Source organism: Elgaria multicarinata, chromosome 5 (assembly GCF_023053635.1).
Source record: "Elgaria multicarinata webbii isolate HBS135686 ecotype San Diego chromosome 5, rElgMul1.1.pri, whole genome shotgun sequence".
Lineage (NCBI taxonomy): Eukaryota > Metazoa > Chordata > Lepidosauria > Squamata > Anguidae > Elgaria > Elgaria multicarinata.
In genome coordinates this window covers 48362270-48375963 of record NC_086175.1, presented here as the reverse complement: position 1 = coordinate 48375963, position 13694 = coordinate 48362270, and the positions used below count along the sequence as shown (strand labels likewise).

The 13694-nt window shown below is 40.7% G+C and overlaps 1 protein-coding gene across 3 annotated transcripts in view; it reads left to right on the top strand.

The window, feature by feature from the left end:
* SLC9A7 (solute carrier family 9 member A7) overlaps positions 1-13694 on the top strand; it is a 55477-nt gene that overhangs the window by 18928 nt on the left and 22855 nt on the right. For 2 of the 3 annotated variants that reach the window (XM_063126316.1, XM_063126313.1), the window contains exons 2-8: positions 3519-3718; positions 4960-5037; positions 7010-7086; positions 8474-8586; positions 10915-11020; positions 11267-11408; positions 11911-12016. In XM_063126316.1, coding sequence (XP_062982386.1) covers positions 3519-3718; positions 4960-5037; positions 7010-7086; positions 8474-8586; positions 10915-11020; positions 11267-11408; positions 11911-12016 — 822 coding nt within the window. Of the gene's footprint in view, positions 1-3518; positions 3719-4959; positions 5038-7009; positions 7087-8473; positions 8587-10914; positions 11021-11266; positions 11414-11910; positions 12017-13694 lie in introns of all 3 variants that reach the window. The other variant, XM_063126314.1, reaches the window with a different exon arrangement.

The window sequence follows — 13694 nt, the reverse complement described above, 5'->3', positions numbered from 1 at the left end:
AAAGGTCCCTCTTTGTGTACTTCCTTCTAGTTGCGGCTGCTTTTTATCTGTTTTATGAGGTTAACATTACGTTTTTCCGCCTGAAATTTCCCTCTGGAAATTGGAAATTTCCTTCCAATTTGTTTCATTGTTGCTGTTGCATGACTTACCCAATGGAATAATTATCTTTAGGGTTGTTCTATGCTGTGGACTTTGTTTGGTTTCCTTCTAGTTGAACTGATGGGGCTTACCATAAGGAATCATGGGAATTAAAATGTGGTGAAAATGCTGAGAATTTTATGCTAGAGATCCCTATACCCCTCTCCCCAAACTATGATTTCCTGAGGTAACGCATCTCTGGCCAACTTACAGAGGAAGTAAAAAATAATAATTAAAAACATCACAGAATAAAATGCTGTGAATAAAACAAAGATCAAAACAGATCAATTAAAAGTTGGAAGTCCAGTGCCTTTGGAGAAGCTTAGAAGCATGATATCCCCTCACCATTTATTGCATATACCTAGCATCTGAGTTAATGTTGTCCTGGAACATGGAGGGTCTGTCGAGCTGTTGTGGCATAGGAACCTAACATAGCACAAATGTATCCAGTGCCATTCTGTTTTAGGAGAGGAGGCCGTAGCTCAGTGGTAGAGCAAATGCTTTTCATAGAAGGGCCCAGGTTCATTCCCCGGCATCTATGTACAGCACCATGTACATTGATGGTGCTATATAAATAAATAAATAAAAATCTCCACGTAGCGATAGGAGAGAATCCTGCCTGAAACCCTGGAGAACCCAGTCAGTGTCGACAATACTGGTCTAGGTGGACCAATGACTTCACTCAGTATAAAGCAGCTTCCTGTGTTCCTTTTTGCTGGTTCCCTTTGCTTTACTGACCACTTTTTATTTGGATTATATATAAGTATCTGGATTGCCCAGATTTGCTAATGTGCGAGGACACTGAATTTGTTTGAGCTTTCGTATATCTTTATTTTCGGTATCTTGAGTTTGAAGAGTTCTGATGCCATTTCCTTTTCAGTTTACCTTTTCCTGCAGATGCTGTCTTGAAACATGTTATCCAGTTTTAGAAGCAGTTATTCAGAAAGTTTCCAGCACGAAATAATATTCAACCTTAGCTGAACTTAACCAAGTCAAAATGTCAAGTCCCTGCCCACACTCCTCAGAGTTATCTTCAATCGCACATCATAGATAATAGCAGGGAGTCCTCCAGGGGCAGGGCTGAGAGGTCTCCGTGTCATGGAAGGATCCTGGAAGGCTCTGAGGGCCGTTTGAGCAACCTCTGCAGGCTGGATTAGGTCCATGGGCTGGTGGTTGTCTTCCCTTGATGTAGAACAATACGATTTGTTGTTGGTTTTTCATTTAGCGCTTTGGCTAAAACAACCAGTAAACTGGATGTGCTGTAAGAGAGGCAACAGAGCTTTGGCAGAACGTTCAACATGGTTGGCTAGGTAACTTAATGTTCTGGATCTGTACTGAGATAGGAGATCCAAACACATTTGTACTTGGAGAGAAATTTCTTATCTAAAGACAAGTCAGCAGAACACACCCAAATTAGAGTTACTGCATCTTCTTTTATCTTGCAGTGGTATATGTTTGAGGCTGGACTGCTGCCATGTTGGGTTCATGGCTGTTGGGGTGAGTGGAAAAGTAAAGAAGATTTAAAAGAGCGAAGTGACCACAACTTTCAAAGCGTGTGTTTAATTGTTCATTATGATCTTCTAGGGCAACCTTTCCCAGCATGGTGTCCTCCAGATATTTTGGACCACAACTCCCAGCATTCCTGGGCATTGGCCATGTCAGCTGGGGCTGAGAGGAGTAGAAATCCAAAAAGGCCAAGAAGTTCTAGGCTGTGGCCAGTGAGTCACTCTTCCTTAAGAAAGATAAGCAGTAGAACTAAGGTATTTCTTCAGGAAGCTCAAATAAGAATTAAGAGGCAAAGATCTGTGACTTCTTTTACATCCTCTTGCTGTTCCTTATTTTTTGTTCCCTTTTTCTGTGTGCTTGTGCTTCTTTGCTATTTTTGTCTTCCCTTAGGACCACTATTTCAGTTTCCACCTATGATAGTTGCAGCTGATTGCTGTTTTCTTAAGCTTCCTCTTAGTGAAATAAAGACGAGGCCCAATTCTTCTCTAAAATCAAACTTGTTTTTGTGGCATTTCATGCTTTTTGGGGGTTGGAGGTAGGCCTGCAATTCTGCTTGATAATTTTCACTAAAATATTTTCATTTTATCTGTCAAATGGCTATATACTGCAATCTGATTTTAAAAAGAAAATAGGAAAAAAATAATGTCATAGATGGTCTGGGAAGCATCAAAGGCTGCACCATTCCTGAAAATAACACAACCCTATAGATATCTACTCAGAAGTAAGTCCCATTTATTTCAATGAGGCTTACTCCAAGGCAAGTGGGTATATTTATTTATTTAAAATATTTATATCCCGCCCTATATCACTAAGAACTCAGGGCGGCGTACAGATAAAAGTATACAGTATAAAACAATAAATATAGGATTGTAACCTCAGAGAGTGTGGACCTGATCTGTCCCCTGGATGGGAGACCCATGTATTTTTTTAATGTGCAACATGGATGTGTGTGGGCATGTCGTTATACATAAATAGAATTTCCTCCTTTTCTAAATAGGAAACTAAATGCTAGCTTGTGTAACAGCACAATGATTTCTCTGATAATGCCTTGCTGTACAAATTGATCTTTCCTTGGGTAGCCCTTGGGTAGCTCAGGATTGTTGCCAGGATCCCTAAGTTTGAACTCCCAATCATTGAGCATAGGGGAGGGCCCATAATGGAGTGATATATCATACACTCTGTTTCCACATGGTGTAAGATCCAGGCCCTGGCATTACTGATAGCAGCATTGGGAAGGACTTCCGCCTGAGATCTTGTGAGAGTTACTTCCAGTATAATCTGGGAGCATCGGGGAGGGAGGGAGAAGGCAGACTGTGATCTACTGAAAGATTGCTGGATGATTTGCACTAATTTGAAGGGTTTCTGACACCCAGTTGTTCAATAAAATCCAAAAGGCTTCCGACTCTTCCTGAACACAGTTGTTAAAATTCCTGATCTGTAGTAACGCAAATGTAGGTTCGTACACACACAGGTCATCTCACTGCTCGTGGGGTGTGGTACATGATTGGCTCTGAATTTAGAGCCACCATTTTGCACCTTGCTCTAGTTGGTGGACTTCAGGTTTCTAGCAAAAAATAAAACAAAAGGTGGAGTTGATCCCACAAAACCGACATCTTCCCATTATCTTCCCTGGTGTAGATAATATCTGTCTAAATGGACCCATTGTCTGATGCAGTGTAATCCGTAAGAAGAAAGATGTATTCATACCCAGTTGCCTACCTTTCTGTGTGTGTACGTGTGTGATATAAATGCTCAAGGTTTTTAAAATGTGTCAAATACTCCATGATGCCTCCTGCATTTTTTTGTAAAAGAACATGTTAAAGTCCATATATGCCTGATAGGGTGTAATAAGTGACTAAAATTTTGTCTTTCAGGGTTGATTGTTGGAGTGATCCTGAGATATGGCATCCCTCCCACAAGTGGTCATGACAAGCCATTCAGCTGTTCCCAAGAGGATCGGGCTTTCACAACTTTGTTGGTCAACATCAGTGGGAAATACTTTGAATACACTTTAAAAGGCGAAATAAGCCCTGGAAAAATATACAACGTGGAACAAAATGACATGCTGAGAAAAGTGAGGGCTACCTTTTGCTAACTCTGGACCTTCTATGAAAACATTTATTTTTATGCTGTTCTGTTTGCACAGGTGTCTTTCAATGCCGAATATGTGGAATAATGTGCAGTGGTATGTAGTGCTGTTCAGATATATTAAGAAGCCACTTCTTCTCGAGTCTGTTGCCCTTAGCCTGCTTGAATTTATTCTTATCGTTCTTTTTATAGTATTTATTATTAACATTTATAGGCTGCCAAGCAATGAAACCAAGAATATTAAAAATTTAAAACTACATATTTTGAAAGGCTAACTTAAAAAGATGCATCTTCCTCCCTTTCTAAAAGTCAAGGAAGTAGGAGCCAAATGTAGTTCCTGAGGAAGTACATTCCATCTTTGGGAGCAACATAGAAGAAAGCCTTTTCATGTGTGCCTGACAAATGGGCCTCTGTGGGTAATAGTGCTCTCGAGAAAGCCTCTCTTGCAGATGTTAACACCTGGGCAAGTTCATTACAAGACAGGCGGTCCTTTAGATAGCCAGATCCTAAGCTGTTTAGGTTAAAAGCAACCGTTTTAATTGTGCCTGGAACGCAAATGGCAACAGTTTGCACCAACTGAAAGTTCCAGACACTCTTCAGTAGAGCATGTTGGAATTTGGTAGGTCTGATAAACCCCCTGGCTGAGGTTGGGCTGTATTTTTCCCCTTTGCCCTGCTCACTTCAAAACCTCTGGGTGGTGATGCATATGCTATTAAATACTGTCATTTTTCTTTCTTCTTCACAACTGTTCTGTGAGGTAGGTTGCTTCTGGTCTCATTTTACAGACTGGGGACCAGGTGCGGAGGGTGGCTTGCTCAAGGCTATCTACTAAATTTGACCAACTAGGGACATGAATCTCGATTGCCTTTGTTCCATTTGCTGGCTTTGAACTGTTGTGCCTGGGCATTCAGCTATGATCTCAGCTGTGATGGAATCCTCATGCAATTGTTTCATTGGGTGCAAAATGCAGTCCAAATACAATTTTGGTTGGGGAAAATGGCAGAAGAGAGCTGGTGTTCTGAAATCAGTCTTGGGCAGTGGAACACACTGGAAAAGTAACAATGAAACCTGAGTTCCCAAGCCACATTCATCTCTATTCATTGTTGGTTTGGATTGATATAATTGAGAGAGATTGACATGGGAAATCCGTAGGCAAACTGTGCAAGTTTGGTCGATAGCTAGCTGAAAATGTTGTTTTACAGCTCGCTTGCTCTGTCTTCTTTTAAGGTAACTTTTGATCCAGAGGTTTTCTTCAACATCCTCCTGCCTCCCATTATTTTCCATGCTGGCTATAGTTTGAAGAAGGTAAGCCTGAAACATTTTCAGAACACAGTCCGTATGGATTTTGGTCCTGAATGTATAATCCTGAACCATTGATTCCCATGTGATGTTACTACTGCCCTCTTAAATGCATGCATAGTTTTTTTTTTCCTGGACAGTTATCAACACCATCCTTCTGTTCCCAACTTTGCATATTATAATTGGTGCTCTTGCAGAGCAGGATTTTTCTTAAAAATACTTGGCATATAACACTCCTAGTTAAGCTAATGTTATTTTAATGCAATTAAATATGTTCACAATTCACTCCGCTGCCCTCCCCCTGCTCTGTGCTACAACCAAATCCCTGAAACAAACTTTTATGCTGGCCAAGTAATGGCTGGACCCAGTGGAGCACTCATGCAAGTAGTCCCTCTAGTTGTGCAAGTGCGCGGGACTCAAGAAAACCCTGCGGCAGCAACCCATACACTCTTCCAACCACTCCCAACAGCACCTGCTTTGAATCGTCCTTCAAGTTTTGAGGAGGTCAGATACTTTCAGAAGTCACGTAGCCTGCATGGAATTCTCCTCTGATAGGCTTGTAATTTCTTCATAAGAGAAGGTACCTTCAGAAAATAGAATTGGGGTTTCTTCTGATAAGAATATGCTGTTTCATCCAGAGCCCAGGTGGATACAACCTGAACTTCCAAAAGCCAGATATGCCCATCACTGTAAATGTTATTTTCCTCCTTGTAAACGTATCAAAAATTTACTGTGCAATAAAATGAATAGACTATAATTGCTGGCTGTCTTGAGAGTTGGTGGAAGCCAGAGCATTAAACTTGCTGGTTTGTTTTGGAGAGAGCCAAGCAGCCTGTGAGAGGAACTGAAGTAGTATGATTTCTTTTCCCTTAAACCACCCTTGCCCAACTGTGTATCCTCCAGATGTTTTATAGTTCAACTGTCATCAGCCTCTAGCAGGATGCCCAATGGTCAGGAATGCTGGGAGATTCTAGTTCAAATCCCCTTTCAGTTAGTCGGGTAGTGTCATAGAGAGTTAGGAATGTAACATACTAAACTATACAAATTACATATTATGCTCTATTCATCTGTTTCTGAATGGGTCACCCAGGCTCCATTTCTGAGGTATATAACTAAGTTGCACTTTTCCCCCCAAGACATGAGCTATGTATTGGTGCAGGAGGAGAAGCCCAGTTTTACCGTGCATTTTATGTACTATCCCATGGAATTATTCCTGGACCAAGCTATTCCCTCCAGTTGATTTTACAGGCACATTCTAATGCACATGCACACTCTTTCCACCCAAGTCATTTCCCTGGAGTCTTCAATCTGGAGTTAGCAGAAGCTATGCTCCCTAGCTTCCATGCTACATCTTCCATGCTTTACAAGAAAACCGAGAGGGGCTTGTATTTCTCCTCTGACTGCTGCCTTTTGAGCTTCTGTAACTGCATAAGATAAAACCTCCATGGCTGTTTTCAACAAGATCATGATTGTATATGGAATGAGAACAATTTTGTTTTTATTTGACTGCAATTCTATGTTTCTGTTGCTTAGCTTTATTAACTTCTTGGTTATGTAATCAGATTATTACTGAGTTAGTCTACACTAACCCTTTAAGCTAGTTGGGTGGTTAGAGATTGGAAGCTGGCAGAGTTTCACTCAGTACCCCAGTTCAATCCCATCTCCCATAAAATATAAACGCCCAACTCGCTTTTTAAAATTTAGGATGTGGTGGTAGCTATTGATCTGAGATGCTGAACAATGATTCACTCATTCATTTATAGCTGGCAGTCACTACGCATATTGAAATAAAACCTGATTCTGACATGACAGATAACTATTTCAGAAGGATTGCATCGTAAAGCTGAAACTGGTCTGTTTTCTAAGAAGAACGTGACTCAGTAGTGTTGCTAAAAGTGTGTGTTCTGTTTCAGAGTTTGGAAGGATTTCTTAAGAACTGCTGTTACATTTGTGCCTAATCCATCTTTTCCTTCTGCAGAGGCACTTCTTCAGAAATCTGGGGTCTATTCTGACTTATGCCTTCTTCGGAACTGCAGTCTCTTGTTTCATTATTGGGTGAGTTGAGTTTTGCCATTTACTTTGGGGAGGGGCATCATTTTGGGATCATTAATCACTGCTGACATTGTGCTTCAGCTGGTCCACCAAGATCATTATTATTATTATTATTATTTATTTATATAGCACCATCAATGTACATGGTGCTGTACAGATAACACAGTAAATAGCAGGACCCTGCCGCGTAGGCTTACAATCTAATAAGTTGTAGTACAATAAAGAGGGAAGGAGAATGCGAACGGGCACAGGGAAGTGTAAACAGGCACCGGGTAGGGTGAAGCTAAACAGTATAGAGTCAGAACAAACTCAATATTTGATGAAGCTGGTTTGTATACCGCTGGCATGTTATATGTAGGCCTTAACAAAACCAATGGACAGTTGAAATGGTTATTTTACTCGATGTAAAAAGTAAAATACACAAATGAGTGTTTTATTTGTGTACTCAAAGTCAGATGAACTTGATTACCTTTATAAAATAGTTTCATCCTGTGGGACAATATAGCTTCCCTTACATAAATGAAGTCAAGATTGCACACTTCAACTTTCCACATGGTTGTCTATTGGAACAAGCTGGAGAAGGAAAGTTATAGATTATACATTCCAATATTAAAAACTATTTTATCTTATCTAAAATTTACTCAAAGCTTTCTCGAAACATTTGATGAACTGAGATTTGTTTCCAGACTAGTTCACATAATTAGTTGCTCTGTGCTCTTGAAACTAAAAGCATATTAGCTTTGCTGTTGCCTTGGGCTTACCCTTAACTAACAGCAGGAGGCCACATATTTTTGGCTATTGTTAGTAGTCAGACAAAATGTGTAGCTCTTGGAGTTTTCACTTTCTATACAAAGCTTTTATTGTTTGCTTGTGATTGGTCACTCACGGTAGTTTCTGGGTCCTTTACACAATGTTGTCATCCTCCAGGGCCTTTTTGCAACCATTATAGTGGGTTATTTCCTAATGAGGAAAGTCTGGTATTATTTAGAAATAGCGGAATGAGAGTCTCATGCAATTGCTCTATTCCACATCGCCATCTAGTGGCTGTATGATGAAACATATAGAAAGGCAGAGAAAGAAAATCCCCAGAGAAAAGCGCATGTAAAGGAGACAATTTTAATCCTGCAAAGAATCTGAAAGCAGAAGACTCAGTAATGGTGCATGATAAAGGCCTCATGTAGAATTGCCCTATGACTGTATTTTTATGTCTGCTTACTTGGGATTACATAGGATGAGTTACATGTTTCTCAGCAATGGTGCTACTTGGAGAACAGATGTACATGGTGCAACTTTTTTATAAAACAGGCAGGAGAGCAAGTCCAGAACCATCTGTTTTAAAGAGATTCAGAAAATAAAAGCTTCATTGCAACCTTTATCCTTTTCCCCACAGGAATCTTATGTATGGTATCGTAAAATTAATGAAGCTGGTGGGACAGCTCTCAGATAAATTTTACTACACAGACTGTCTTTTCTTTGGTGCCATTATATCTGCAACTGATCCAGGTACAGACTTTAGCATCTTAAAATGTATATGGATTTTTTTTACAGGTATTCTGATGGTATTTTAGTTAAAGATAGCAATTTATATGATGAGCTACCTTGAAGAAATAATGTAATTATGATTGGCAATATTTGTCTAATGCCTGAGCTGCCTATTTAGCAAATAATTAATTTTATTTCCATACATGGAATAATTATATCGAGAGAGGGGGGGGGTCAGTTTAAAAGTCAGTCTGTAAGAGAAGTGGTATTCTTCATAAGTGTGGCTGCTTGGAGAATTCTGAAATGCAGCGTGAATTCAAAGCTGGCTCTTGTTCTATCTGGAAAGCTTGGACTGTGTAGAATGGGTACAGGCCAGGATAAAAAATTCATAAAACAAGAGTGCATGGTAGCTCACTGGTGCCAAGAATTGTAACTGGCAGGGCTACTCATGGCATACCTTTGAATCCAGGGAAGGCAAGAGTCTTGTAGATGTAGTGGCGCAGTGTGGTGTAGTGGCTAAAATGTCAGACTGGGAGTCAGGAGATCCAGGTTCTAGTCCCCACTCGGCCATGGAAACCCACTGGGTGACTTTGGGCCAGTCACAGACTCTCAGCCCAACCCACCTCACAGGGTTGTTGTTGTGAGGATAAAATGGAGAGGATGATGATTATGTACGCTGCCTTGGGTTCCTTGGAGGAAAAAAGGCGGGATATAAATGTAATAATACATACATACATACATACACAGGTGATTTCATCATTTCCCCCCTTCCCACCCATATACTGTATTTTGGATGGGCCCTGGCAGTATGGGAGCCTTTGCTGCATGGGATTGCATGGATTTTTTCCTGTGCTGCCAGGGTAGCCTGGGAAGTTTTGATCCATGTGAATAGAGCCCTTCCTGTAGTTTGTAACCACACCAGCCTCTTCCTTCCTGGAAACTGGGGCAACACTGATGCACTTAAGAGCCTTGTGTCAGCTCCTCCCACCTGCCCTGAAGCTTCTCTTGTTACTCTGCAGAAGTGGGAAGAAATCAGGACCAAAAAAAGGGATACAGATTCTTTCCCATTTTTATCACAGTAGCCCCAGTTTCACCCTGCAATCTGATTTGCACCTTGTGAGACTAATCCAATTGTGTCTGCACAACTCATCCTGTACGATCATCTTAAGGCTGTTATTAATTGTAGACTTGTGGATAACAACAACCTGCCCTGCTTTTTCCTTCTCCTCCTTCTCCTCCTCCACCTCTTTACTCATCCTCTTCTCTTATTATTATAATAATTATTTAACAATGAGCTTTCTGAAGAGTGCTGGAGAAATTATAAGCTTGCTCACAACTTTTTAGTTGTCTCTAATAAAGGTGTTGTCATAGATTTTGAATTTCTTGTCTAATGGACACAAACAATTTTCGTTCGGAATGGAGTCCGTACACACATGTGTTTTATTCTAATATTCTGATGGTAACTGAAGCTCATTCCCATGTACTTTGTTGTATTGAAAGTTCTCACAGCTGACAGATGCAGGAAATATGTGTTAATCTTTTCTTTCAAGTCCTAATTCCCATGTTTGTTTTGGTTGGCCTTTGGTCAGCCCAGATCATAGCTTGAGTTGTGATATTTGCTATTCTTGAAGCATGTACCCATGTAACAAAAGCAGGCATTTCTCACATGAGGGAAACTTTCACTCATTGTTGAGAATGGGCGTGTTCAAACAATACGCTAAGCCATGGTTAGGCCGCTAACCCTTTTGCAGCATGTTTAAGCTGCGTGTTTATATATTGTTTTAACTTGGTTCATGGTTTAATTTGTTTTTAACTGTGCATATTTATTGTTTTATACTATATGCTTTTATCTGTACGCCGCCCTGAGATCTTAATGATATAAGGCGGGACACAAATGTAATAAATAAATACATAAATAAATGTAGCAACCATGGTTAGAAATGGTTCACACAACATGCTAATTAATGATTCACATGACATGCTAAGCCATAATGTTCAAGTCAAAACACTTAATCATCATGGCTTAGCATGTCATCTGAAAAGGGTCACAGCCTAATGTCTCCACATTGGGATGCAAGCTGAAGGAATATTCATCACATGAAACTGACAAGGTACAGGTTGCCTTGTGATACATAAAAGTAGTGCAGGAATTGAGCCTTGGAGAAATGTGTAGATTAGAAGACCTTTCACCAACTGTCAACCTGTGTTAACATCTTTGGTCTTGTGTTTACATTGCAGTTTGATAATATTCCCTGTATAGGAAATCTAGAGAACAGTTTTTTATCCTCTCAAATTCATATACAATAAGTCTAATTTTAAGCCTCTTGTTTCCCCCCTCCCCAATTGTAGTTACTGTACTGGCAATTTTTAACGAACTTCATGCTGATGTTGATCTCTACGCGCTGCTCTTTGGAGAGAGTGTTCTAAATGACGCTGTTGCTATTGTACTGTCTTCGTAAGTAAATGCTCAGATGTTTCCTGTGTTATGTGACAGATAATTAATGCCAAATGGACCATTTTCTGACAGTTTGTTAAATTAGGTTTGGAGGGACTACTGGGTTTTTTGCATTTGCCTGGAGTTATTTGGGAGCAGATGGGCAGATGAGAAGTTTCTGCCTCCTAAGACGATTGTTGGATGATGAATGATCTGGAATAAATATTTTGCTCACTGCTACTTTTCCCCCCACCCCACCCCTTGCAGATCCATTGTAGCGTATCAGCCCACCGGGGGAAACGTCCATGCTTTTGATGCAGCAGCCTTTTTTAAATCCGTCGGCGTCTTCCTTGGCATTTTCAGCGGCTCTTTCATGATGGGATTAGTGACGGGGGTTGTAACAGCTCTGATATCCTTCTGTAAAAATCCATCAAACTGTTCACATTGAAAACCAACTGCTAACTTTTCTCCCTGGTACAAGTGGTGACTCTTCTTATCTGCTCCTTCCCTTGAGTCTTCTCCCTGTAGAGTTATGGTAGGCATCATGTCATCTCTTAAAATGTTGTCGAAACTGGGAAAACTTTGCCACACAGGAGGGTTACTTTGAAGGCAGTTGTGGGCCAAGTCCGAGCCAAGGACTCTATCCTAGGGATATAGACAAGGAGATGAGAAGCAGAGTGATGAGCAGAGACTCCCAGAAAGAGTCTAGGAAGTCAGTTGCCTAGACCAAGACCCATGCCTATCCTGGAAGCATTTTTAACCTGGCCAGATTAAGGAGTTAGGAAGAACCAATAGTCTGCTTCCATAGCTGTTCTACCACACTCTCACCTCACAATTGCACTTGTGAGGTTAGTTCTAATAGCTTTAGAAAATATCCAGTGATGTTTATGAGCCCTTAACAAAATTCTTACGTAACGAAGTTTACGAAACTACACTGCTTTCCTTTGCTCGAGACAGCACTCTTTTTCCTGATGTCTTGGAGTACGTTCTTGTTGGCTGAAGCTTGTGGTTTTACAGGTAAGATGCGTTGATAGATGGATGAGTGGGAGGTGCCAGCCAGTTTTGTGCTGACATAGCAAACAGAACATTTCAGTTGTAAACCTTGCTGTCTGTCACATGAACCTTGTGTCTATGTTTTAAAGAATTTATTTAGCCACAATTCCGGCATAGATTTATAATCTGGATTAGATTTGCAGTTTAGTTCCTTGGACACATGTAACTTTTTTTTGGGGGGGGGGGGTAAAGTCACAAATAGAACCATAGACAATATTAGCCCTTAAAACCTGAGTTCACTGTCTCCACACTGCTGAACTCTTGACATGTAGAAGATGTGTGTTTTCTTGGGGTTATAATTCCTTTAATGAGTTTGGGTGCAATCCTATGTTTTTTCTATCTATGTTTAGATGGAAAAATGTCCTACAGCTCCCAGTATTCCTGACTGGGGAATGCTGGGAATTGCAGGATTTTGTTCCTATCCAAATGTTCATAGGATTTCACCCTTAAGCTGTTTTATGTCTTGTGTGTTTGTGGCATTGCCTTCACATATTTCAGATGAACCCAGTGCAGAAACATACTGTTCAAATGGGTTTTGGAATGTGCAGCATTGGTCACCACAGGACAAACCGGGAGCTAGGTGGCTGGAGTGCCCTTAATTCCAGAATACATGTGCCAAGATCCAAAGGGTTATATCAGGAGATGCACCCCAAGCTTGGACACATCTGCTGGGATTTTTGACTTTGAACAGCAGATCCCAGTGCCACATCACAATCTCCTTTTGAATGTCCTCTCAGTTTTTTTTAAAAAAGGGGGGGGGTTGCAATGTAGTTTATAGACAGGGAGTAAGACAATCTCAAAGCCCCATTGGCCCCCAGAAGCAATCACATTTTTGTTGTATCTCTTCATTGTGGATTTTGTTCAAACTGCATTGATAATAGGGAGAATCATTCTAAATAGATCTCCAGAAAAACCTGGGTAAGTTATGCATGCTGTTCATAATTGTTGGAAGTACAGCGTGTGAGTGATTTCCCACCGCTTAGAGCAAAGATAGGAAATCTCATTCAGCCTGGGGGCTGAATTCTATTTTGAAGAAGCTCTCCAGAGGTAGGCAGGGCTAAAGGCAAAGGGGGCGTGGCCAAAGACAAGGGGTGGGGGCACAAACACAAACAAACCAGTGCATTGTAGCTTAAAGCTCTCACTGCCAGTAACTAATGCCTTAAGAGACGCAGCTGAGCCTTTTAGAATGAGGAAAAAACTTCACAAAAGCTAGGAATCCAGCAAATGATTGGTGGCTGGGGGAAAGGGGGTCAGTTGGGGAGGCTTGGTGAACTGGGGAACACAAGGGGGATGGATTTGTCCCCTGAGTCTGCGGTTCCCCACACCTGCCTTATAGCCCTGAAAAGATTTATATGGTTCTCTTAATCCAGCAGGAAGAAGAAATTGTCATTTTACGTGGAAACGATGTGGATAGGTGGCATCTAACCAAGGACGAAAATGTATTATAACTAAATATTGGGATTAAAGTATAGTTAATTTGATGACTTGTGTTATCCATTTGCCTGTTTGCCCAGTCACTTGGCACACAGTATGCTTGCATTCCAAGTGAATTTTGGGTTGATCTTGCAATATATGGATGTGCCTGGCCAAGTTTTTTTTTAAAAAAATCCTTCTAGTAAACACTTGAAAAGATAGGGGCTTA